At 35.0% G+C, this 27,209-nt stretch overlaps 1 protein-coding gene across 1 annotated transcript in view; it reads right to left on the reverse strand.

Moving 5' to 3' along the window:
- Nucleotides 1-26,687, reverse strand: part of LOC121374949 (ubiquitin carboxyl-terminal hydrolase-like) — a 59,356-nt gene extending 32,669 nt beyond the window's left edge. Inside the window, exons 1-7 of the mRNA XM_041502092.1 lie at nucleotides 26,558-26,687; nucleotides 13,986-13,997; nucleotides 12,446-12,574; nucleotides 11,323-11,464; nucleotides 10,331-10,413; nucleotides 8,693-8,740; nucleotides 7,080-7,155 (exon numbers count right to left, since the gene is read on the reverse strand). Coding sequence (XP_041358026.1) covers nucleotides 7,080-7,155; nucleotides 8,693-8,740; nucleotides 10,331-10,413; nucleotides 11,323-11,464; nucleotides 12,446-12,574; nucleotides 13,986-13,997; nucleotides 26,558-26,599 — 532 coding nt within the window. The 5' untranslated portion in view covers nucleotides 26,600-26,687. The remainder of the gene's footprint in view (nucleotides 1-7,079; nucleotides 7,156-8,692; nucleotides 8,741-10,330; nucleotides 10,414-11,322; nucleotides 11,465-12,445; nucleotides 12,575-13,985; nucleotides 13,998-26,557) is intronic.
- Nucleotides 26,688-27,209: the final 522 nt, after the last annotated feature.

Consider the following 27,209-nt stretch of genomic DNA (forward strand, 5'->3'; position numbering starts at 1 on the left):
TTATTCACAAACTGAGGTGTTTTCTCTTTTATAGATACCTATCATGAACAAATGCATATTTCCCTTAAGGATACTAGTCTGGTTCAAACATCCCAACAGCCAATGGGATGGCCCAAGATTTTTATACTGTGCACCCCTTCCTGTTCTGGTCACATGATTGTAACTTCCTTCTTTTCCCTGAGCAAATCACAAGAAGAAATGGAAGCAGGGAGGCCTGGGAGGATATCAGCATTCGAAATAAGCGCTTGTCCGTTTGTCCCGACAAGTGAAAATTTACTCGGACAAGCATAGTTTACCATAGTGGTTATCTGGTGGACAAGTAAAAATTAATTTTTTTAAAAACAGTATCATAATTTTTAGCAACAATTGTACTTAAAAAACCCAACAAAATCAGCAGTGTCTCATCGCAAAATGTTATACAAATATCGTGGTTTGAGAGTTAAATAAACATGGTCTTGATAACACAATAGTCTTAGCTCGTGAATATTCGGAATATCTTGAATTGAGTTCCGAATTCCCCATTCAGAATGTCTCGGCTGACATAAATAATTTATTTGATCACCAAATTATATTAGATACCATTTATATTTAAAAACTTTTTTTTTAAATATTGTTTTGTTGTTTAAGTTTAAAACGAAGTAGTTGTCTGTTTACAAGTGTCAGTTTTCCTTTGATTCACGTGAATTACTAATTATGGTAATATGATAAAATGAAAACCTGTCAGATGGGTTAATCTACGATTAAAAAACATATTAGTTAACATTTATCATTTTATTATTTAGGTGTAAGTTATATTTACATATATCTCTGCAGTGAATTTTATGAAATAAGTTACTTAAAAATAATTGTGTATGACAAAACAAAATTACGATCGATCAACAAACCCGTGAAAAGGCAGGATACACCCGATCATGTGGTTTCTTGTTGATTTGTTATCAGAACAAGACTAGAAATAACAGGCCCTTTCTATATAAATAAAAGTTAAAATATGGCTTATCTCCCCACCATAGACAGGGTTGAAAATTAACATGAAAATCAAGGTCGCCAGCAGGGCTAGTTGAAGAAACATCTTACTGGCCCTTCTCAAATTCAACTAGCCCTCTAATTATCACCTTGGAAATTAACTGCACGGGTAAAATTAAAACTATAGTGGGAGTTTTTTTTGTTGAATAGTAACCGTTTGCGTTAAAAAAAAATCAATGAATAATGTAAAAATTGATATAAAGACTGATAGTGGCCAATAATTGTTTTATTACATAATAACAGCAGCAAGTTTTGTACATTAATATTTTTTTATTTTAATAGAGATATGTATGTCAGGGCACAATATTTCACACGAACCATCAGTTACACACCTTTAAATTCAAACGAACTGCTAAGTGGTGAATCTTTACATTTTAAAATTAAAAGTTGTAAACTTAAGGATCACCAGAACGTTATTCATGTGTTCCAAAAATGCATCTATTCTATACTATACTGTTCCAGAGTGAGTTTTGGACACTGATGCCTAGCACATCAGCAGTCAAATTTACATAATCGTAATATTTGTGTGTGTGTGTGTGTGGATGGGGGGGGGGGGGGGGGGGGGGGGGATTGGGTGAGTAGGTGAATGGGTGAGAGAGTTTTTTTAATGCAGTATATGTTTTAAACACGAACACTGTGTACATGTAAATATTCTGTATATATATGAAATATATTTAAAATATGTATAAGTCAGTGAGCTCAGGGTCCTCAACCCTGACACTGCCAAGTATTTCTGGGGACAATAAAATAAAAAAATAATAATAATAAACAAATAATAAAATATACTACTCAAAAGAATTTAAGGGTCAGACGATATTTTCGACATTATTTTCTGAATGTCAATTATATTAGCTAGACCATAATGTCATGCATGGTATTGTTCCATTTTGACGAAAGTGGGTCTAAGCAACCCATAAATGAATTAAAATCCACTCTCATTGACACTGTCGACTAGTTCTAATGGCGAAAACATGCTTACATTTGCACGTAAATTAGGGCGAAAGCAAAAGGTCTGCTAAGTGCCCATAACTTGCTTTTTCACAAAGCGCTTCATTTGCACGCTTTGCATGTGTATTCCATGTTCCCAATGCTGAATTTCCGTATAATTGGAGCTTGCGTTAGTGTACGGTGCACACTCCAAATTCGACAATGGTACGACGTCAACTGACTATCGAAGATCGAGGAAGGGCTATTGCTTGGCTTCAGGATGGCAATACACAAAGAAATGTTGCTCTGAGACTTGGTGTCAGTCATAGTGTCGTTGGCCGACTGTGGCAACGGTACCAAGCAACGAATTCTGTTCGAAATCGTCCACGTTCGGGAAGACCCCGAAGCACTACAAATAGAGAGGACCACTACATCACCAATATGGCTCTACGTCAACGCACAACCACTGCACACCGATTACGTGACAATCTGCGGACTGCGACTGGAACTCGAGTGTCTGATCAAACCATACGCAATCGTCTGAGAGCCAATAATCTACGCTGCCGTCGCCAGGCTGTTCGACCACCACTCCTACCACGTCACAGAACGGCCAGACATCACTGGTGCACGATTCATCTGCGGTGGCAACGTGTTCAGTGGGGTCGAGTGATGTTCACTGATGAGTCCAGGTTTAGTCTCCAGTTCAACGACGGTCGGGTTCGTGTCTACAGACGTCCTGGGGAGCGCTTCGCTGACGTTAACGTTAAACAACGTCACCGGTTCGGTGGTGGCAGCGTCATGGTGTGGGGCGGCATCTCTATCCACCACAGGACCCCCCTCTATGTGGTGGATGGCAATCTGAATGGAATCCGCTATCTGAATGAGATTATCCGGCCGTTGGGTTCTCCCAGGCCTTCAGCAGATTGGCGGCGGGGCGGTTCTGCAGGATGACAATGCCAGACCCCACCGCGCCAGGGTGGTAACGGACTTTCTCAGACAACAAGGTATCGCCAGGATGGATTGGCCTGCATATTCGCCTGACTTGGCCCCAAATAGAGCACGCCTGGGACGAATTAGGCAGGAGAGTTCGGGACATCTGATCAACAGCATGAGGCAACGATGTGTCGAATGTATTCGCGCCAGGGGTGGATTCACACACTATTAAACGAATGTTCTAATGTGTAAAATCCATGTTTGACAAACTTCAACTTTGACAGCATGTCATGTGACTTTCTTGTATACAGTGACGTTTATTTGTGGTTTTTTGTAAATATGGAACAATAAATAAAAAATTTGGTGTAGTTTACATCATCAATCTAATACACTCTGAAACTTATTTGGTTATACATTTTTGACCCTTAAATTCTTTTGAGTAGTATATTAAGACAACCAGAAAAAAAAGTTTAAAAAAAAAATGACGTAACCGTACAATTAGTTACCTAGTTAAACTTCTGGCTACCTAACAATTTTAAATATTGTCCATTGTACGTGCTTATACCATAATAAAATCCCTTCCAGTAGAAATTCCCATGGTCATTTCCCCCATCCAGTGTTTTTACATATATTACTTAATTGATAATTGTCAACTTTTGGATAAGCTATTTTTTTTAACAATGGTACCACCCTTTATCATATAATCTTACATTTTCAGTGCAATCAAAGTATGTGATATTTTTCAGATCACATACTTTAAGAATTTGATAACTTTGCAAATTATATGAAAATTAGTAGAGGTCTTGGCACTAGGTTTATTGACATTTAAGCAAACGTACTTGGGTGACACTCCATGACTGACGTATGCATTCACAGGGCTGCTTACCCTGTGTAAATATTTACGGTAAGATAGTTGATATTTTCCTGTATTTTGCCCCAAAATTCTGTATTCCTGTAATTATTGAATAAAAGTTTCTGTACAATCTGTAATATGTTCTGTACAAAGTCAAAGGTGAAGTGAGGCTATCACCTAATTTCCCATTACTGGGATTTATTGACAACATTCTCTTAAAACCACAGAGGAGGGAATAAAACACCTTAAAATTACAAAACTTATTAATTATTTATTGATATAGGCTTACCTACACGTGAATTATTTAAATCATGTTTTTGTAACCGTTTCATGCATTCATTCTGACATCAAATGAGTACTGAAGGTGAGATATCTCAACTAAGTTCATAATTTAAAAGTACAGAATTAATTTAACTCGATTAGGCCTATAATTTATAAATAGAACCTTTTTTGTACTATTTATACCATCTGATATTTTAGATATTAATTATATTTTTTTTATTAATAATAAAGATTATTATACACATTGTTTTCTAACCAAAAACCCCCCCACAAAAAAACAAAAAACAATACTATAATAAAATAAAAATAAATAAAAAAAAAAAAAAAAAAGAAAAAAGGAAATTGTTCTTTTCAATTTTAATTTAAATGCAGTTCGTATTTAAGGTCAGGTTAATTAACATTTATGTTTTACATGCATCAGATGACTTCAGTAAAGTAAATAATGTTGCTACTTAGCTTTGTTCAATATTGTGCAAAACATAAAAGTTATGCTGATTCTTTGTACTACGAAAATGATTACAGCTTGAGGTATTTCCATTAGTCACCTAATATCGTATATATAGTTTTTCACAGAAAATGAATATTTATCTAAATATATATATGTTTTTTTGCTACTTAAATTTTAAAACTTATGATTAGTTTTAAAATATATGCAGTAAAAAAATGTATTTTGATAGATTTTAATTTTCCATGACCAATATCAAAATTCCATGACTTTCCAGGCCTGGAAAAGTACATTTACAAAGTTCATGACTTTCCAAGATTTCCACGACTGTACGAACCCTGTGGAACTAATTTGCACAGCACAAAGCTGGGTTTATACTTTTGACGCCATCATACGCTAAACCGATTGGCAGCACCAACTGGCGACTGCCGGCAGTCACTTGATCGCGCGTTTAGCGTCATTGTCCCAAGAGTAAATCAACGCTCGCAGGCGCCGACCTATTTTCAAGGTTCCACGGAGATATTTCAATTTTACCAGATGTTAAGATGGCTGACATAAATGCTAATGCAGCAGTTATAATTGAAAGTAAAGTTTCTTTTTATTTAACGATGCCACAATAGCACATTAACTGTTTAATCATCGGCTATTGGACGTCAAAAACATAATGGTCATTCTGACAGTTTCAGGTGAAACCCGCTACATTTTTCCATTAGTAGCAAGGGATATTTTATATGCATCATATCACAGACAGGATTAAACATACCATGAACTTTGTCCAGTTGTGAAACAATGGTTGGGACGGAGAAAAACCCAATGAGAGAATGAGTAAACTGAGTAGGCCTAAATGAGTAAAATTCCATATTATATGTGTTGTGGAATGATGTGGCTACTTCTGATTGGCTGAATTATTGGCGTTTGCAAGCGCACATCTTGAAAGTTCAACACGATCTCTGGAACTTTTGATGCCGACATGTGCTGGTTTACAGCGAGTGCTCGCTGATGTTTAAAGTATAGTATAAACCTACAATGTATGTGCTGGCGAACGCCGGCAGCCGCCGGCTGCGACCGTATGCTAGCGTATTACGGCGGGTGATGGTGTCAAAAGTATAAACCCAGCTTAAGCCGGGGCGGCGACTGCAATTGTTTTTAGGCATAGATACAGGTGCAGAAAGACACTGATAACAATAAAATGTAATCACCAGTCGACCATTACGACACTTCCATGCTCTCATTCACTCATACCACGTGATTAACAAATGACATCGATGGAGAATTTATTATAAGACACCCCTCCCCCCAGTTTACTACATCAATATAATTAGACACTAATTAAGTACTGAATAGACTTAATGACCGCGAAGGCGCAAAACACTCGTAATTCCTGAAGACTGGTTTTAAGCATACATGTAGCATTGATAAGGAACACTGACCACTGATTTTTCATGGGGTCGTAAATTTCGCACTAAATGTTGGGGTTTTTGCATGAAAATAAATGATTTTACAGTAGAATAGACTGCTTCGCGTACTTTGTACTATCAACAGATGTCACTTCATGTACAGCAAGTTGCAAACTCGATCGATTATGCCAGCTGCAGGTGTGTGTACCTGGGGTCGGCGGCATGTGTTTCAGGGGGCGATTTTGAACGGAGGGGATGTTTAAGAAATGACAATGAAAAAAGTACAAGAATGAGAAAGTATATGAACGAAAGCTTTATTTGACCATAATTTGCACATTAAAATACTTTTTTTATATATATTAAAAACCCGTATTTTTGCAGTGATGGTACCCGTACAATCAGCGGTAAAATCCGTACGCCGTACAAGTCGGCATTTTAACCGTACAAAATACGGCCAATCCGTACAAGTACGCAGCCCTGCATTCATAGTCATCAAATAAAAACATTTCAATGGCAATTTGACACTGAAAGCTGTCCAGTGTCCAGAAAACAAAAAATGTTAGGCATAACTTTATTTTGATGTAAGGATTCAAGTTTGACGTCATTTCCATTCAAAAATACACCGCGCCATATATTCTTACGTCATTTGAATATCTAGTAATGGCGGACTGGAATTAAAGTTGCGTGTACAGTTTACAAAAACACGTTGTATTAAGCTTGAGCTTATATGATAAAGAGATTATTACCCTCGTTTATTTCGGTATCGTCAATATCATATATTAGAGGCTCGCATAATACAATTTTTATTCCTAATATATGATATTGATGACACCGAAAAACACTGATAATAACCTCTATTTATTTATTTATTTAATTTTTTGTTAATATAAAGAAACTATTCTAAGTTTGCTACTACTAAAAGATGTTATTAACAAAGAGCGCAAGCCTTCATACTGACTATAATTATTACATATTTAAAACAAATTCTTTGTTAAAACACAAATACATTTTTCGGGTCACAGTGTAAACTTAATTTTATAAATTATCAATGTTCTGTTCATTTCTCACAATCGGTATTACTTGTAAGAATATTATTCCCTACTCCCATCTGTCTAACTAGAATGGGTTATGTCCTTAGGACTATTGTCATCACCGAAGTCAAGTTAAGTTGAGCTGCTTCTCTGGACTTGATTAAGTATCAGTAAATTCAAATACTCACCCATTTCAAAGAGCTTTCCATTCTTGTTTATAAAAGCTACAAAATGGGGATTAACCGATTCTTCACTAGAAGGAGCCTACAAAAAAGAAAGGAAAGGAATGTTTGTTGAATGACACCTCAATTTATTTTAAACTATTCTGTGGACTCTTAACATTTGTTAACTTAACACTTGAGGAAGGAAGCAAAATAGGCAGGAGAGACAGGGAGGTGGAGAATTTTTAGCAGGGATTCTGGAATTTTTATATAATCCACTAGCCATGGGATCAGTGATTTTAGAAATTTACTGGCCACGATTAAAAATTCACTAGCCCTAATTTACTTAAAGTTAATACAATTTTACTATATACTAGTAATAATCAAATATGTTACCTAAAGATAGAGATAGAGCCTAAAAACACTAACATTGGGGGGGGGGGGGGGGGGGTTTGGGATGTGGACAGGATAATCATATTTACAAAATAGACTTAACTGCAATATATGACCAAAATATTCACAAACCGTCGGGCATGGCAATAGTAGTTATTTACTAGATAACACTGAATATCACCAGCCATGGGAGTCGGGCTATCATACTCTCGAAACCCTGATTTTTAGCAATTTCATAAGCTAACAAGATCAAGACGAAGCAAATTATCTGTTATATTACAGATAAAACAATATGATGATAAAATACCGAGTCCACAAAATGATTAACTGATTTAGACAGCTAAATCACGATGATTGGATCCATATGATAGTATAAATGTACTTCAATAATTTAAAAAAATTTAAATACACAAACTTGGCCTTTTTACAAGAAACCAAGCACTAGGCACACGTATAATTGCACTATGATACCGTTCATGAAACAAGATGTCTTCTGTAAGATGCTATAATCTCCAAATTCTTTTTTTTTAAAAACCACAAACATTTAACACCGAGATAAAGACATTTTTTGTTGTTTTGGACGTTACAAACATGGATAATGATGAAATGAATGGTGAAGCGGCAGTATTTCCATTTTGGTATGGGACTACTTGACAGGGCCATGTTCCACGCTTGCTGTTAATTGAGCTATCTCGGTATCACCTGAGCCCGGGGTACGCGGAACCTGCAGTCTATGCTGGATAAAAATCCCCCATGTTGGGTCATACACTCGAAAGACACACCCATAATCACACCCGTGAAGTGAGTGAAAATCAGTGTATGTGGCCTTACACCTACCCATTGAGCCTAATGGTGCACTCACTTAGGTTAGAGCTGGTATTGGCATGAAAAATCCTCCATTCTAATAGCACTTATTGGTCAATGTTACCAGGCTTTCTCGTATTACATTAGAAATAGTGCAATATCTTGATCTATGGGTTCAAATTAATAATTACCCCCCAAAAAAATCCACCACGCAAGTTGCTAGTATCTTCAAACACCTTTGACACGGCATTGGCTTTCATGTTCGTAATTCAAGAGAGACAACTCTTCACATTGAACTTTGTTAATCCAGATACAGTTTGCAAGCTTCACTATATCTTTAAAATTACAGATATGACAGGATGCCTCCCGATATTGTCACATTCCTATTATTTATAATGGAAATCAATCTAATTCAATAAAGTAATGAGTACAATTTTGCTTACCCTTGTTTGTCCTTCCATCGCACTTTCTTCATGTATATTTCCCATATTCTAAAAGAGAAAACAGAATCTAAATTGTCCAGTTAAATATCATTACAAACGTTTCCAGATTTATTATTTTTCACAGACAGATGGGGGGAGAGAGAAAGAGAGACAGACAGACAGAGACAGAGAGTGAACGAGAGAGAGAGAGAGGCAGGGCTAGCTCTGTGTAAGCAGAAAATTTCACTAAATTTTCCATTAAACTTAAAAAATTGCAGAAACTTGACTATTTTTTAACAAAATATCAATTATTGCATGAAATTATTTCACCAAATGAGAAAGAGACAGAGAGACAGAGTGAGAAAGAGACAGAGAGGGGAGGGAGGGAGGGAGAGAGACAGAGAGTGGGAGGAAGGGTGGCAGAGAGAGAGAGAGAGAGAGGAGGAAGGGTGGCAGAGAGAGAGAGAGAGAGAGAGAGAGAGAGAGAGAGAGAGAGAGAGAGAGAGAGAGAGAGAGAGAGAGAGAGAGTTACAGACAGACAATTATATGAAAAAGATATGTCAAACACTTTGAGGGATAAACAAAAATCACTGTTGCATCAATATTGCTGTACATTATGCGAGTGCGAGTGCGAATAATTTTTACATGCTCATATACCACTAGAGTTTCGAGCATGTCCATCCCGGGGCCTGTCTCTGGATAGCCAGGGGCTTATCCTGGGACAGTAAAAAATTGAGAGGACAATTTTGAAGTTTACATCCAAAAATTAAATAGATCCAAGACCGACTGCTTTCACATGAAATGCAAATACCGTATATTGCCGTGTATTAGCCGACTTTTGAAGTCTAGAAACACTTTCCAAAAGAAGGGAGTCGGCTTATACACGGAGGCAACAAATTGGAGCATAAAATTCTGATCGAAAATACTCCCGACCGTGACTTATAAATTTTGATCAGACCCTAAGCCTTTCACAGATTATATAACAATAATTTGTGCACAGTATAAATAAAACACCCCATCATGCAGTTTTTTGTTCTTGAATGCATTATAAGTTTGATGAATAATAATTAAAAATTACTTGTTTTATTGTCATTTCAATGGTAAAAACGTATTCTTTCCAACTGTCCGCCATCTTTGTTTGACCTGTGCTGGGACCAGTCTTTCATATAGCAAATTTAAGATATAAAAGGGTGTTTTTTCTTCAAACAAGTATTATATTTTTAATATTATTGTTTTGTTGGGAGGGTGCATTAAACTGTAAAGTGATGTCATAAATAAATTAAGCTCATTATTAACATTACCGACTGAAAAAACATAACATGAATTTCAGAACAATAATTACTCCCACTATTGTCACATGACCATATTATATACAGTGAACGGTACTTAAGATTTTTCCAAGATATACAACCTCCCAAAACAAGTAAGGAAATCATTTAAAGTTAAAATAATTATAAATCTACTGTACATGAAGAATTATATATATTCTTAGCAAATTTCAACAGATAATTATAAATCTACTGTACATGAAGAATTATATATATTCTTAGCAAATTTCAACAGATAATTATTTGGAGATGGTTCAAACCAAAGTGTTATGGTCTACAAGATTGCCTTTCAAGCGGCTATAGACACCTCAAATAATTCCTTGTTTTATACCTTGTCCTTTTCCAAGAACTGAGCTCGTTCAGATGGAGACATGTTTTTGGTTTCTTCAATAAACTTGCTGAAATACTTGTCAGCTGTAAAATAAAACCAGATAGCTGATATTTATGCCCAGATCAGCATGCTTGAATCTTAATTGAATACAAGAAGAAAAATAAATGAAAATCATGCAAGATTGTCTGTCACAGTAAAACATTTTATTAAACAAACTGTAAACAAACATGAGGCCCATGAGCCTAAACGATCAACTGGAAGGGGAGAGGGGAGGGGGAGGGGGATGTGGTAGGTGGGGGAGGGGGAAGCAGGTCAGAATGACCAAAGTCATGAGTTCATTTCTCCATGGGTCAAGTAAGCTTCCCACCAAATTTAATTGATAATGATGTAGTAATTGTGAAAAAAATTATAACTTCACATCTACCCGAGCACAAACAAGGAAACCAACATTAATAAAAATTCACAAAATTGACAACCTATGTAAATACCTTTACATATATAAAGACTACTTGTTCATGGCGTTTTTCAAAGAGAAGAATATTTTGTAAGTTGGCTTAAATAAGAAGATAATTGTGGGGGTTTTCAAATATACAACTATGAAACATCCACGAAATGTAATTAAATAAAATAATTTGTCTTTGTTTTCTTATTTCACATTAAAACCAGCAGTAACAATATACACTTCTTTGTCAGTAAACTCAATTAAACTTTAAAAATTTTTGTGATTATCCCCCCTCGTCCATCTCACTTCTTTGGAGTTAATGTTGGTGTCAGATAAATACTGGAGCTTGGGAATGAAGTGGTTAATTCCAAAACTTATAAATAAATGGGGTTTGAAATTTCTTTTGGAATTTCCATTACAATCTGAATATAGACAAGACAATAAAACTTGAGCAAAATGTGTTAAAAAAAAAGAAAAAAGATGTCTTATTCTGGAAGCTATAGAAAATTATTTAATTTTGATGCCCGTTTCAAGACACTCACTACCTTACCATCAAACTTAATGCTGTTAGCATTATTTGCTAGGGCATGGACAATGGCAATGGTTCCACATGCATTACGAATGCTTTGCTTGATGAAGTAAACACTGTCTGTCAAGTCGGGGCTTACAGTGCCGATCGGATTGTCTTCAACCTGGAGGAAAAAACAAACAACAAGTATGAAGCAACATTAATGTCATTATATAATACATAGAAGCACATACCAATTGTTTTATCATGTTATTTATTGCACACGTTTATAGTGCGTAAAAATATTATACCACAAGACCGCTTAGCAGTCGAGTGGTATAAATCTTTCGCACTATAAACGCGTGCAGGGCGCAAAATAAGTGGTATCGCATCGCAAAATGTGACACAAATATCATGGTTTGCTAGTCAAATGCATTTTTGTGTAGCAAAGAATTTGTGATGCAATTTTTAATTATAATTAAAAATATATTATTATGAAAACGTGCATGGCATTCAAGCATGGACTAAATTCAGTACCCGGGCCTATAGTTTAAAATGCAATCAAATTGTCAAAATTTTGAGAGAGGCACATCAGGTCGGAGGTCCCATATTGACGGAATGATGAACATCATAAATAATTCCACTTAAATATGTATTAGCTGTTCTGTTGGGAATAATGTCTTATGTGATACAAGTATATAACAAATTTGTACTATTATGGCAATAAACAATTCAGAAAGTAAATAATTCTTTGGCCTACTACATAGACGATATTTCATTTTTTTTTTTAAATATGATTTATATCTCATCGAGTGAAGTTTGCAATCAAATCTCACGAGTCGCGCTTGAGTGACGAGTGTGATATGATTGCAAACTTCACGAGATGAGATATAAATCATATGTGACAAAAAACATGAAATTTTCTATTTATTACATAACTTTTGGCAGTTACCTTTATTTTTAAAATGCCAGTAGCACTATAGTTCTGGATTTCTTACAGTGAAGATACCTCTTTCTATAGTGACGATAACACATTTTAGAGTGAAATAGTGAAATGTTCACTCTAAAATGTGTTATTGTCACTAAGTGACTGATAACACTTATTTCACTGATATTTTAAGATATTTCACTAAATGATATATAATAATGTAGTATATATACTGACCTTCTTAGTGCATGGGTATAAGAGCATGAGAGCAGCTACTGGCCGTGGTACCATCATTAACAAGTCATCCTCCAGACCATACACGTCAACAAACTGCCAGTCATCAGGCGAACCAAGATTGTGGATATACTGAGAAAGAAAACATATCATCAAAATATAATATTGTAAATATAGCTATTAAATATGAACAAAATTCTTTAGAATTATAAAATATAGAAAGTGTTGGTTTACAAAGTCTTTTTAAGTGTATTTGGATTCAGAGTAAATGCCCTGTAGCTTGTTTTTACCAGAAATTACATAAAGGAGGATGTGAGGGTTGGGGTTTTGGGGGGTTTTTTTTGTTTTGTTATTGCACTAACATTTTCAGTTTTTCTGGTTATGCATTATTAAAATTCTTAACATGTTTAATACACATTTTAAAAAATCAGTAACTCTCACCCATGTCATCATAAAATAGCATAGTGGATCAAGATCATAAAGACGGTAAACGTTAAAGTTTGTTCTGTTTAACAACACCATTAGAGCATTCAATTTGATTTATTATAAATCTGTATTAGTTGCTTAATTTTTATTTTTTGTATTGGTTTACCATTCAAGGTAAATAACTACGGAAATGTGTAAATTCAGATAATTTTTGGAAAAACAATAGTATCTGGACTAAGGTTCCACTGTATACTGTAAATCATGAAAATTATGCATCATGACATTGGGACAGGTACAGACTAAAATGCATATTTTTATTAAAACGCCTGGTAAATACAACTTTTAAAGATCACACTGCAAAACAAAAAAATTAAAAGTTTTTGACAGAATGTACTATAATTTTAGCTCACATCAATTAAACAGTAGCAGTTGGCATTTGTTTTGACAGTCAAACCAATGGAAGCTAGCCATTTGGTTTTTGAATTGTTCATTACATGATTACTTTCTAACAGATACACTTTTGGTTGTTTCTTTTCTTTCTAGATGCAGGGATGTGATAGGCATTTAAAAATAAAAGCTGAACTGATTTTAAAAAGCTGAAACATCTGTACTATACCTATATAAAGGTCATTTTTTTTAGCATTGCATGCAGATCAAATCCAGTCTATAGTAAACTTTGTGAAAATTATTTTACACAAAAAAGCTGAAATCAGATAAAAAGCTAAAAAAACAAATCCCTGTAGGCTAGTTATATATGTTAATTATATAAATGTGTCAAATAATTAATGCACCAAATACATCAGACGCATTGTTCGCATTAATATCTTGTTCGCATTAATTTCATGATTTACAGAATACATTTCTCCCCAAAACTACTAGCTATTTAAAATGTTTGTCAAACAGTTCATAGTAATGTTTTTTATATTAAGATAATGAGAATGATAGAAAGAGGGTGATAAATGAGAAAGATGAATGAATGTGTGAGCCAGCTTTGACAGGATTGGAACCACTGTCATCAGCTTGATTGTCCAGCAGCTTATCCATTAGACCATGGAGCTCTCTGTATCAGTTTCTTGTTCCAACATGCCAACAAATATACCAATTTCAGCTTTCTCACCTTGGTTAGAACCTGAAATGAGAAAAAGAATATTATTAAGGAAATTGTGTACATGTAGATAACCAATAATTTGTGAAAGAAGAGGTACAAAATTTAAAATGCAAGAAAATATGCAGTGTTGGTACAACAGCTGTTATAAACTCACTTCAAATTGGAGTCAGCATCAGGCTCTGATCTAGCCAGTGAAATGGAGCTATTTTTGTTTGCCAAAAATTACCTGACGTGGCTTGTTATAAAATTAGTGAAAAGTAATGTTTTGGATTTAATCGGATTTCAAAATAATAATCACATCACAGATGACAGATTACCACTAACAGAAACACATATATGACATTAACATTTCCATAAAGAGGTGTTCAAACATGAGCCACATTAAAATTCCACATCGACATTTAAAATGTTATTTGTGAATAATGTCGTCCTACATCTAAATTATTTTTTCACAGATGAGGCGACATAAATTTAACATTTAGTATCTAGACAACTCATCACATTCATTTTCATACAAAAGTCGACGACAGTCATTTTTCGTACCCTTGTTTTAGCTCCGTACACAATACATATAACATATCCAACGGTAATTTTTTATATGATATATTTCACAATACACACACTACAGGAAGCAACCCGTTAGCACCTACTTATTTAACCAGAACATTATTGAAAGGGGCTGCTGTCTGGTTTCTTCCTGCAGTGTGTATACTGTTGATTAATATGTGAAACATCTGTTATCGACAAACTCGAATATGATCAATGTTATGGTACTTATTGCCAAACAGAGGGTTATTGTTGTATTAGAGCAGGAATCTTTGCCTACTCAGTGGTAAGCAGCCATTCTGTGTTTTTGTGCTAGTTATCACTGACGGTTATGAGCGATCATAACCATCGAAATGTCCATCTAGCTCTTGAACGGCAGAGTACCCGGGCTAGCATTTGGGATACTAAATTTGGGCTGTGATATTGGAATATGAAGCATGAACATTATGGATTTCATACTCGCCCCCTATCAGGTATTGAATGTTATTCAATAGCTAAACATCTCAGTGTTGCATTAAAGGCATATTCGGGTATTGTTTACGTGCTCAACTGTCATGCATAAATGAGACAATATTATACTCCGGTAGCTTGCTGAATTGGAATGACGTCAGTATTACAATGACATCACTTGGCATCTCCTTACAATAACAATAAATTGGGTGCATGATTTCCATCTTCAAAATGCTGGGGAAATTCCAATACAAAATTGCTATTAAAAATATTTTGTTTGAAAATTACTAATGCACCTGATTGTGCAAGAAGAAAATCTTATAATTAAAAAATAATAATAAAAATAACAGAATATTGATTTGAAATGAGATTACGGTAATATATATTATAATTATTATTTATTGTGTACGAAGGCAAAACAAGGGTGCGAAAAGTGACTTCCGTCCTAGACTTGCTAACCGGAGACACTGACACAGTCAACGGGTCCTAATTGCGAGTGTACCAGACGGCTACTTGAGTATTATGTAATACTGGCCCAAATCAAATAAATACACAATTACAAACAGGGCGAATGCATGATTTTTCCAGGGAGGGGTGCAATATTTAAAAAGGGCACCTACAGTATTCAAAAGTATATGAACGTAATCTTCCAAAATAATATCAAGCTGAGCAAGATATTGGATGTTCCCCAACTAAATTCCAATACATGCATTGTATTCATGTGCTATACATCAATGTTTTGGAGGGGGTGTTGAACACCCCCAACATCCCCTTTGCAGGGTTCCGCACCTGACAAACGTGTGTTATAAGATGCTTTCTGGCCTATTTGTAAAGTTATATACACTTTATTATTATTAGAAATGTTGATAGTTAGACAAGACGGTGTTATTGCATTTTGCATTACACAAAAATAGTAAGAGGTAGGGATATGTTTTTGAAATATTTATTTAAATAGGCCGGTGACCTATCTTTTTTATTTAATTTTTAGTAAGTAGACATGCTAGTAGTCTTTATACAAGATTTGGGGGAATTTTTGAGTGGTGAAAAAAATTATATACGCCAAAATGTGCTAATAAAATATGAAATTGTAGTTTTAAATATATTGAAATAACTCCGCATTTTTGTCAAGAACATATAAACGTTAAGGGATATTACTTTGTACCAAAATAATTTCTATAATGCACAAATATAAATTAAACTTGACATGTATTTCAATTTAAAAAGTCTTTATTAGGTATAGATTAAGGCAAATTTCTATTTTAAGGTACTTGTTCACAAAATAGGAAAAAATGACACGACGTCAAGATGTGTTAAAACAATCTAGCTGGTGACACCCCAATTTGTTTTGCAGATTTGTGTTTTGATATGCTTGTAGAATATAAATAGGTGAACGATTAGCACATTTTGAGTGGTAGAAATATTTGTAGTATATGCCTTTAAGCACTACAAATGTACGTGGTGCTCAGGTACATGTATATTTAACTAATCCTAATGCCAAGAAATATTTTAAAATTTGTCAAAGGGGAAAACAAGGAAGTCTTCCCCATTCTTAAATGAAACTTAAGTTCAACGACAGTCTCTCTTCGCAACCTTGTTTTGGCATCATACACAATATATATAACAACATATCTTACAGTAATTTGACATGTAATCCATATTTCATAAATGGTACCGTCAGAGACCAATCTATATAAATTCTGTGCAATCTGTGTATTTAACAGGAACATTACTGAAAGGGGGTGCTGTCGGGTTTCTTCCTGCAGTGTGTGTATTAGTGATTAATATATGTGATTAATCTTTTTTATCACAGAGCTCGAAATGATCGATGTAAAGGTATTTAAAAGCTGCAGTGTCTGGAATATTTTTATTATTTAAGCATTTCGAATAGATGATCCAGTTCTGTTTGGTACATGAAAAGCCCACCACATTGCTATAGTTTCGCAATGCTCGCTTATCTACATTATCTAGGTCAACTGCAAACCCAAAGGCCAGCTTGTTTTTCTTCAATTAGTGGTACGCCAGTAGAACTGGGAATTTACACGATTTGCGCAGGCGCTGAGCTTCTCACATGATTTTGAACAAATTTAACTTGTCTTGATTGAGGGGTCGTCTCATACCTCCAGAATATATTTATATCCATGGAGGTATGGTCCCAGGGGTCGGTGGGGGATTTGCCTTGAAATTTTGACAGTGACCAGTGGTTGACATATGCGTTACATGCAAGGGGGTGTTAATAAAAACGTAACGCTCTAGGGATAGAGGAAGAGGGCGGTATGTTTGATATACGTAACATTTATGAAGACTATATGTTATTTCTATTCATTACTTAGACCTAAAAATGTGGTGTTTTTTTTAAATGCGTGGTCGGTCTAGGATCGATCCCCATCAGCCGGATTGTTCCAGCCAGTGTGTCATGACTGGTATATAAAAGGCCATGGTATGTGATATCATGTCTGTGGGATGGTACATATAAATGATCCCTTACTAAAAAAAAATAAGAAAAAAATATTTTTAAAATGTATCAGGTTTCCAAGGCGCGTGTGCATGGATTTCAGTGGGGTTGAGGGTTATAGACTGCGTTGAGCAAAGTTTATATGGGGACATGTTCCCCCAGAAAATATATTTCGATCTTTTTTTTTATCTTGGTCAGGGAAGGGTTTTGACCCCCAATACCCTCCCCCCTGCACATGGGCCCGTTTCCTCTCTTAGATTATATGTAAAAATTACCAAACGTTTGACATCCAAAAGCAGATGATTATTAAATCAATATGCTCTAACACTGATGTTGTTAAACAAAACAAACTAACTTTACCCTTTCCAAACGAAATAATATTTATTTGAATTTGTCGATTTTACCACACGTAAAATTAAAAAGTGAAAACGGTCATTTTCTACTTTAGTATATTTTATTAAAAATATATACATGATCAATGTGTTATACAAACTAAACTTTGAAAGTTCTACTAACACTTTATAAAATATTAATTCTTAAATAGGAAGGTACGATTGTCGATAGTACGCTGTCAAGATCAAAACCGGTTTTAACGAAAGAATAGTATGTATCCTCAACCGAACGTTCTTTGTACAGCGCAAGAATTCTCATTTCATCTTTTGAGACGAACCCTACAATTTTAAATCCACAAATGCACCTGTTAACTGAAATTGACAACAGGCTGTTGTTTGTGGTTTGCCGAGCAATGGCCGCACAGGCGACGAATTGAGTGTATACTTTTGACGTTCTCCGTTCATAGCGAACACACAATTTTTATAAAAGTGCAGTTGAACTTGTATTTCATATTTGTGCATGATATTATTATATGGTAACCAGACACTATAACTTTAATGTCAAACATAGGACTGTTGTTGTATTAGAGCAGCGTTTGCGCAGTATTTATGTAGATTGGTATCTGACCGATGATAAGAGTGTTGATAACTGTCCGGATGTCCGTCTAGCTCTCTTACCGCCAAAGTACTCAGGTTACCATGACCATTGTCAAACTTCTATAACAAGCAGACAACGCTGTTTACAGGTCGGTATGTTTTTATTTTTCTTAATTCTGGACACAACATTAAATTTTAAAAGATGAAAAAAAGCAAAGTACCTTTTGTCAAATATATCATAACAAAAAATTACTGTTGGATATGTTATATTTATTGTGTACGCAGACAAAACAAGGGTGCGAAAAGTGACTGTCGGCGACCTTAATATTCATAAGTTATGATAACATAAAATTCAATATATTTACAAACATTTATTAGAAGAGGAAATCTTGCCATTTTTTTTTAATAGTTTAGATAGCACTTTTAAATCAACATCACAGAGGGCACACACACATATATATCAATACATGTATAAATATAGTGCATGTGACACATAAGTCAATACTTTTCTTAACGAGTATGGCGAGCGGCTTCCCTCTAATTAGCAAATTTAACATGGTGGGGATATTTATTAAAGTTATCGTTGAAGATTTATTTTGTTAATAATTATGCAAGTACTTCAATCAGGATTTTGTGAGTATGGTAGGTTATACATTTTTGGTTTGTGTCCATTTGTTGTACTATTTCGGTTGAGAAACGGTTGAAGCATGGTGACAAAAATTTTGAATACAGGCTACCCGGTATATATAGGGTATCAGTGGTCGACCTTGGTCAACAAAAAAAAGTCGCCACTTTCAGACTTTTGTAATCACTTTAAGAAAACGAAATTGCCACATATGTTTTTTACATAACAAACAATTTAAAAAAACATGTCTTTTTATACTTTTATATGTATTACATCAAATACATGGCAGATATATAAATATTTCAAGCACATTAATCTCAAAACTATTCTTTTTAATATATCAATTATTAAAGCTTTTTTTTTAAATGTGTGTATCCAGAAACCTGTCGCCTTTTGTTTTTCAATTACATTCACCATCCATGGGAGAAACTAATGCATCCAAAAAATAATTAGGGTCGGCTACTTTTCTAGGTAACGTTGGGTTCCCGGAAAAATACAAGTTTTATTTTTAGGCCTAAAACAAAACATCTCATTCAACATTTTTATATTTTATTTCATCAAATATATGACACATTGATCTTAAAACAATAATACTGTATTAGTTTATCATAAGCAAGCATGTGTATGTGTAGGACTTTTAGCAAAGAGGTGGGGTATGTCTAGACTGGTGAACGACATTTATAAGAGGGTCGAGTCATGCTTCGTCTGAAAATATATTTAGAAAAAAGAAAATCTGCTTGAGCAGGCAAGGGTTTTGAACACCAAAACCCTCCCAAAATGAGTACTGCAGCCATGTCGGTTCCGACTGTGGAGGCAGTCTGGTTTTGCAATGTTTCTCAGTAGGAGAATTAAGCAAAAAAAAATTAAAATTTCATTTTAGCATCAGGTCAAAAAGTTTAGGTGATTTGGACGCCAATTTTGGCTGAAATATAATGGTTGGATTTTTTTTGTAAATTTAACCCCAATGACTATCCAATAATAATATTTACTACCAATAATAGTTTTGATTCAGAATTATACAAAGGGTTATATCCCATTGTGTTCCATGCAGGTCAAGCCTGATTGGTGATTCATTTGTTTTGCCAGTGACTGGAAAAAAAAGTCACAGAAAAAAAAGTCACAATTTAGTATAGGAAAAAAAATCACATGAAAAAAAATCACAATTTTTATATATCAAAATGTATGAGTTCACAGATTAATGAATTGAAAGAAAGTGACATGATAGTATGCTCTTGTTCAGCTTATTGATTAGGGTGAATTTGTAGAGTGGTTTCTTGTTCCTCAGTGACAAGTGACAGTGGAACCTTTATATAAACATCGCAAAAATAGTAAATTAATTCTAATGCATAAAATACTTAAAGGCGAAACACCTCAATATCTACTGGATGAAATCTTGCCATATGTTAATCCCACTAATCCTCTTACACTCAGAAATCAACGTCCATTCACTCCACCAACATGCCACACTAATTTATATAAAAACAGCTTTATTCCTAATACTTTGGAATTATGGAATGATCTTGACAGTTTAACTCAAAATGAACCATGTCTGCGTACCTATAAAAAAATTTAATAAAAAAGGGAAATCCCAATCCTTCATCTACTCTCTATCTTTATGGAAATTGTAAATGTAACATTATCCATATTCAGCTTCGTAACTATGCTAGCAACTTAAACTATCATTTATTTTAAGATAACTGAAGATAATTTTCATTATTTTTATGTCTGCCCTCTGTTCATCAGACAAAGATATGATTTATTTGCATCGTTATAGAATTACCATGATATCTTAGACATTGATCTACTACTATCCGGGTCAATAAACCTACCAATTGAAGAAAACAATTTAATTTTTAACGCAGTACATAAATATATAGCTAATTATTCTGATTTTACTGCCCCATATAAGGTTAGCTCCAACAATAGAATCATTACTATTATATTTTTTCTCGACTATCCCATTTTTATTCTATCTACTCTCTACCTTTTATTACTATATATTAAAAAATATTAATTATGTTAAATATTTTATGCCATTGGACATTGTTATTATGTTTTATATATATATATGATTATGAATATTGTCTGATTCCCATCTTGTTTAGGAGAGCACTTATATATCTCAAAACAAACAAAACAAAATCTTTCATTTCCTAATATGTTGTTTTCTATTAAAGTTGTGACTTTTTTTTCCTGTGGGTTTTTTTCTGTGACTTTTTTACCTGTGACTTTTTTTCCTAGATTCATTTTGCCATGAGAGTCAACAATAATGAGGAACACCATCCATTGGAACGTGTCAGAATCTGATGTCAAGCGCTCTGACAATATGCATTGTGCACAGGTGTCTGGTGCTGGATTACGATTACATAACAATGAAGAGAAATCTACATGTAGCAATAAACAAAGAACAATAAAACAATTATTTGTGAGAGCAACGTCAACTCACCCTACACTGTTTTGTCAACTTATATCATTACTATTTTCTTAATTAATATACCAACATTTTAACCTTCTGAGTACTGCAGGCAAGATATCTCGCCCGACGTCACGTCAGTCGATATACTGTACACTGTATACAGTGCATTCCCCAATACATATTTCCCGCCGTTTTGCACATGACACTCACCGGAAACGGAAATATAATTAAAGAAAAAAGATTTTTTTTCAAAATGGTGGCTTTTGTTTTGATTTTTTCAAATGAAAATACCTTGAAATTTCGAGTTCAAAAAGTGGTTTTCGGCAAGTATTTTCGCTTGACAACAATGGCGGCACGTCGCGGTCATTTTCAGGGATCGATAGCTGATTGTGACAGCTAATTTGATAATAAATTTGATCGTTTTACCAACAACGAAAATTACCAAATATTGCAATATGAATCGTAGTTCGGGTTTTAAAAAAAATTCTGGGTCAGAAAACCACTGTTATCGGGAATAATGGACATAAATACTGGACAGCTGGCCACAAATGCCCATAAGTAAACGCAACTTTTTCGATTTTTTGCCTAATTTTAATCACCATTAGCCGATCTAAAATAATAAAAATTACCACAAAAAAAAGACACGAAAATAATACTTATCGATTCATATATGAACTTTATTTCATGTATTTATAAAACATTTAAGAGAATATATGTGAGTAAAAATTATAAACTTGTACCCACTCAACGTGGTTTTTGTTAAAAATTAATCCAGTAGTCTAAAGGTTAAGCAATAATGTGCATTAAATATTGTTGAATATGCACACCAGTTGGGAGTCCAAAAGCCTTGCTTGATCATTCCTTTAAGGAAGTAAGAGACAGACTCACAAACATCGTTAAAATAGGCTTGACAGATTATTATTTATCCGATAAGGTCTCCCCAATAAAAAATAATTTAATAAGTGGTCGTAATAGTGGAGTTTTACTGTAATATTAATAAATAAAATGACACCAAAGTTGTAGACATCCATTTTTAATTTTGTCACAATTATTTATGGACAGTAAAGTTTGGGGCGAGTTGTCCAAACATTGGGGTGAGTTGGTAGGGGGCGAGTTGACCAGCATAACATGGCCAGACAGATCAGAAGATTAGATAATGGTTGAAATTATTCTTTTACTGGATACTTAAAACTGAGGTCATATTTATTAATTTTTTTATTAAAACAAATCGCCACACACATTCATTATTTTGCTACATACCCCAATGCTCGGCTGTCGGTCGCCACAATCGCCAATTGCGATAAAAATGGCGATTGTGGCGACCGACAGCCGAGTATTGGGGTATGTAACAAGATCCGAATGTAGTAAAAACCACACTTAGACCCGTACTCCCTTTCAATGGTTAGGGCTAGTTTTAGGGTTAGGCTTAGGGTTAGTCTTAGAGACTTTGATATAGAGGGGTACGGGTCGAACTCTTTCCCTTACTACTTCACTCCGGACTAGAATAAATAAATATAATTTATAAACCATCGCTGTTGCTACAGGGGTTGGGGGCGCATGCACACTCTTGCCACCCCCTACTTCCTTCTTGTGGCAATGAATATTTTTTTGTGGGATTTAAAAAAAAATCAATAAATAAAGAAATCCACAAAACAAAAAAAAAATCTTTAAAATGGTGAGGAAAGGGGGTGCGGCTGGAACAATCTAATTAAAATTAGCTCCACTATTACATGTGGATCTAAAGACAGCCGGTTGGAGCTCATGTCCACCAATCAAAACCTTACTTGCAGAATCCTGCCAGTGATTTAAAAATAATTTGAAAACATTCCGAATTATCCTGAGGGTATACGACATGTTTCGTGTGAATTACGAATGCCTTAAAACATGTTTTATTTTATAAAATAAATAATTTGTAATGTAAAACTGAAGACTGATTTATTTATTTTTAATTTTATAAATAAATAAATAATTTTTAATGTAAAATTGAAGACTGATAACCCACCCTGTATGTATTGGTATGGTTCGCTGTACTGCGGCCACTAAAATAGACTCGCCCGATATTTTTAGAATTTGTATGCTCCCAAACAACGTTATAAAAGGCGAAGTGTGATTGGTCAATATTTAAATTATTATTTACAGACGAAATGTCTGTTGGACATTGGGGACTACGCAGTGTTGTTAGTTTTAAATTTTAATAAAATTAAAAAAAAAAAAATCAGTCTTCAGTTTTACATTACAAATTATTTATTTTATAAAATAATACATGTTTTAAGGCATTCGTAATTAACACGAAACATGTCGTATACCCTCAGGATAATTCGGAATGTTTTCAAATTATTTTTAAATCACTGGCAGGATTCTGCAAGTAAGGTTTTGATTGGTGGACATGAGCTCCAAGGGGACCAGACAACTCGGACCCATGGACAACTCGGCCCAGACAACTCGGCCCCGAGTTATTGATACGGGTTCATTGATACTTGCGGAAAGCGGCTATATGTCGAAATCAGATTTTCAAGTAGCAGAATTGAACAGTTTATCCTAGTATTTCTCAATTAATACAGTATTTATATGCCAAAGCAGTAAAATTACGACATGTGCAGACCAATTTCTGTTACATCAAAATGACTGCTGCAACGTGCTACATGCAAGAGTGGTGTATTAAAAAACCCGGGAAGCAGAACGAGAAAGTACATTTTCTCTTTTATTTTTAATTCGACCACCTACATATATTTTATAATACAGAATCACCAAAAGAACATAGAAAGATGTGATAAAAGTCAGTGGGCAACAGGGGCGTAGAGTTTCCCACAGGCTGATAAAAACCTAACCGTCGACACGTCACCAGCTGTGTACCGTCCCCCCAGTTGAAAGATTTTGCCCTGTACATCTACAAAGGCCTTCCTCTGTCGCCGTCGCATCTTTCTCTCCGACACGAACCGGCATATCAGCGGAATCAGCCTGGCCTCGTTGTGCAGCATTGGGATCAGCTTGTAAAAGGGAGGGGCTCTTCCGAGGGCACGATGGTTCAGTCTGTGATGCCAGCCCTCCACATCGTTGTTCATCCTCACACTCTGGTTAAAAACTGACCAGGCGTCCACCGACCACACGCTGCTCCTCATCCATGTGCGGTCAACGTAATCCAAGATAAGAGTAACCGTTGTTGACTAATTTTCGTTTCCCTCGTTGAGAAACCGCATCAAGAATTTGATAGTGTGGTTCATCATCAGCTGTGGCGGCCTGCTCCTGGGGGAGTTCCTCCACAATGGACCTATAAATGAAAGCAGGAATGTCATGAATATACTACATATAATGGTACGTGAATACGTGAAATGTGTTATTCCTAATACTAAGTTTATCGCTGATATATTTTTATGTTATTTTATGATTTATTAAGGACCTATTACAACACTTTATGCTTACCTTTCCTCTATACGCTGAGGGATGTCGAAGTCGGCCGTCACATTGAAAGAATTTCCCTCATCATCTGCATCTGTTTGGTTGGTACTGTGCACAGGTCCAATCAATTTCTGTGTCATCCCTTACCATCAGCCGGTAATCCTCTTGAGTGATTCCTGCATTATTAAAATTATTATTACCATTTTTATTTTTCTTAAACATAAAATAACAGTCACTTTTAAATTTTACGGTAATATGTTACCCAAATACTCAAATATTGTACTACAAATATCACATATCGCAAGCAATATAAAACAAATAAACAGAAAAAAAGTGGATAAAGACAGCTCACTGTAATTGTTATAAAGTTACTGTCTGCAAATCAATATTCTGTTATCCTACATCAAGGGGATTAGGCCCTACCCACCTCACCTGTATTAGAATCACAACTCACAGCTTCATGTGTTAACTGTTAACACCCTTTGGTAGATGAAAGAATAAACGATTAGTCGCCATCGATTGAAGTTACATAAAATAATTAACGATTAGTCGCCATCAAGGACAGCTGGTATATATGTTTATCGTTTCGCACTTAGGATTCAATATAAAAAATATACAAATGACAATATGATTTTTTTTTTTCTGCACTATTCGGCAAATATCACCTTTTAAATGATTTTCTTATTTTTATTTGTATTCCTTTCTTCAGTTGCGGTCCACATAGTCTATAGTGGTGTTACCTTTTAAAACATTATAATACAACTTTCAATAAATTGAATTATGACTGTATTTTGTTTGTGTTTTCCTTTATGGTTTACTAGAAAATCTAGACATTACTTTAAGCAAAGTGGAAAATAGTGTGTGCGTATTAATTTCGCGACATAATATATACTCACCAGTATTACAGGTGCGGTGTTGCCATCGTGAACAAACGTCGCAGCGTAATGCATGTTGTCTGGGTCGAACTTCATTGGAACAAAAGGAACACGGATATGTCGGCATTTTGTTGGAAAGTGATATTAGAAAGTGATAAGTCCAATAATTCGGACGGTTATATACATTATTTGAAAATGGCATCATGCTCACCAATTGAAATTACTTCTTAAAAGCAGTAAGTCAGGAGGCTATATCTGCGAGTGTTGTTACAACGATAAATAACTTTTGCATGTTTTTTCTGGGATCATCTCCAATGTTTAGGTCACTGATTGTAGAACAAAAATAAATTATTCGAACAGCGGAAACTATCTTCAAAGATAAATGGATCAGCAATTTATCAATCCGACATGACACTTCGTTTCGGGACGTTTATGTTAAGGTGAGACTAATTCAAAACTAACAAAAAACACACTCTTTTATTTCTGTGAGAATACTTTAATTTAAAAAACAACACTTGTTCAACAATATTTTTCAACAATAGACAATATTGTGCATGTGCCGAGTCGTCTCTGGACTCCGGGCTGAGTTGTCTTGCGGTGGGCCGAGTTGTCTCAGAACTCTGGGCTGAGCTGTCTCGACGTGGGCCGAGTTGTCTGGGCCGAGTTGTCCACGGGTCCGAGTTGTCTGGCATTCCAGCTCCAACCGGCTGTCTTTAGATCCACATGTAATAGTGGAGCTAATTTTAATTAGATTGCGGCTGGAATACCATATATATGCATCTAAATAAAACTTACCCCTTTTTATCAGTATTTCAAAAGGATAGTGTACACGACAAAGTAACTTTACATACAAAGTAATGACACCAAACAAGTCTTATTGCATAAAACTTACAACTGGATTTGACTCAAGAGGAACCCAACGTTGTTCTGCCATGATACCTGTAGACTGTTTTACAAACGAAAGTGAGAAAAGCGAACATGTATTGAAAACCAGTTGAGTTAAGTTGTGTTTTATTTATTGGTCATGTTATTCGGGAATCCTCGGAAATCTTCATTCGGAACTCCTTAGCAAATAGAGAATAATACATGTATGCATGCGTGGCCGTTAGATACCGTATATTTCACAACGGAAGGAAGGAAATGGTTTATTTAACGACGCACTCAACACATTTTATTTACGGTTATATGGCGCCAGACATATGGTTAAGGACCATACAGATAATGAGATAGGAAACCCGCTGTCACCACTTCATGGGCTACTCTTTTCGATTAGCAACAAGGGATCTGTTATATGCACCATCCCACAGACAGGATAGTACATACCACGACTTTTGATATACCAGTCGTGGTGCAATGGCTGGAACGAGAAATAGCCCAATGGGCCCACCGACGGGGATCGATCCCAGACCGACCGCTCATCGAGCGAGCGCTTTACCACTGGGCTACGTCCCGCCCTTTCTTAAACAATTCATTCTAATATCTACACTATTTTGAGATTGTAAATTAAATTTCTGGTATTTTCTTGTAATATTTCCCTGAGAAGG

The sequence above is a fragment of the Gigantopelta aegis genome, chromosome 6 (assembly GCF_016097555.1).
Source record: "Gigantopelta aegis isolate Gae_Host chromosome 6, Gae_host_genome, whole genome shotgun sequence".
NCBI lineage: Eukaryota > Metazoa > Mollusca > Gastropoda > Neomphalida > Peltospiridae > Gigantopelta > Gigantopelta aegis.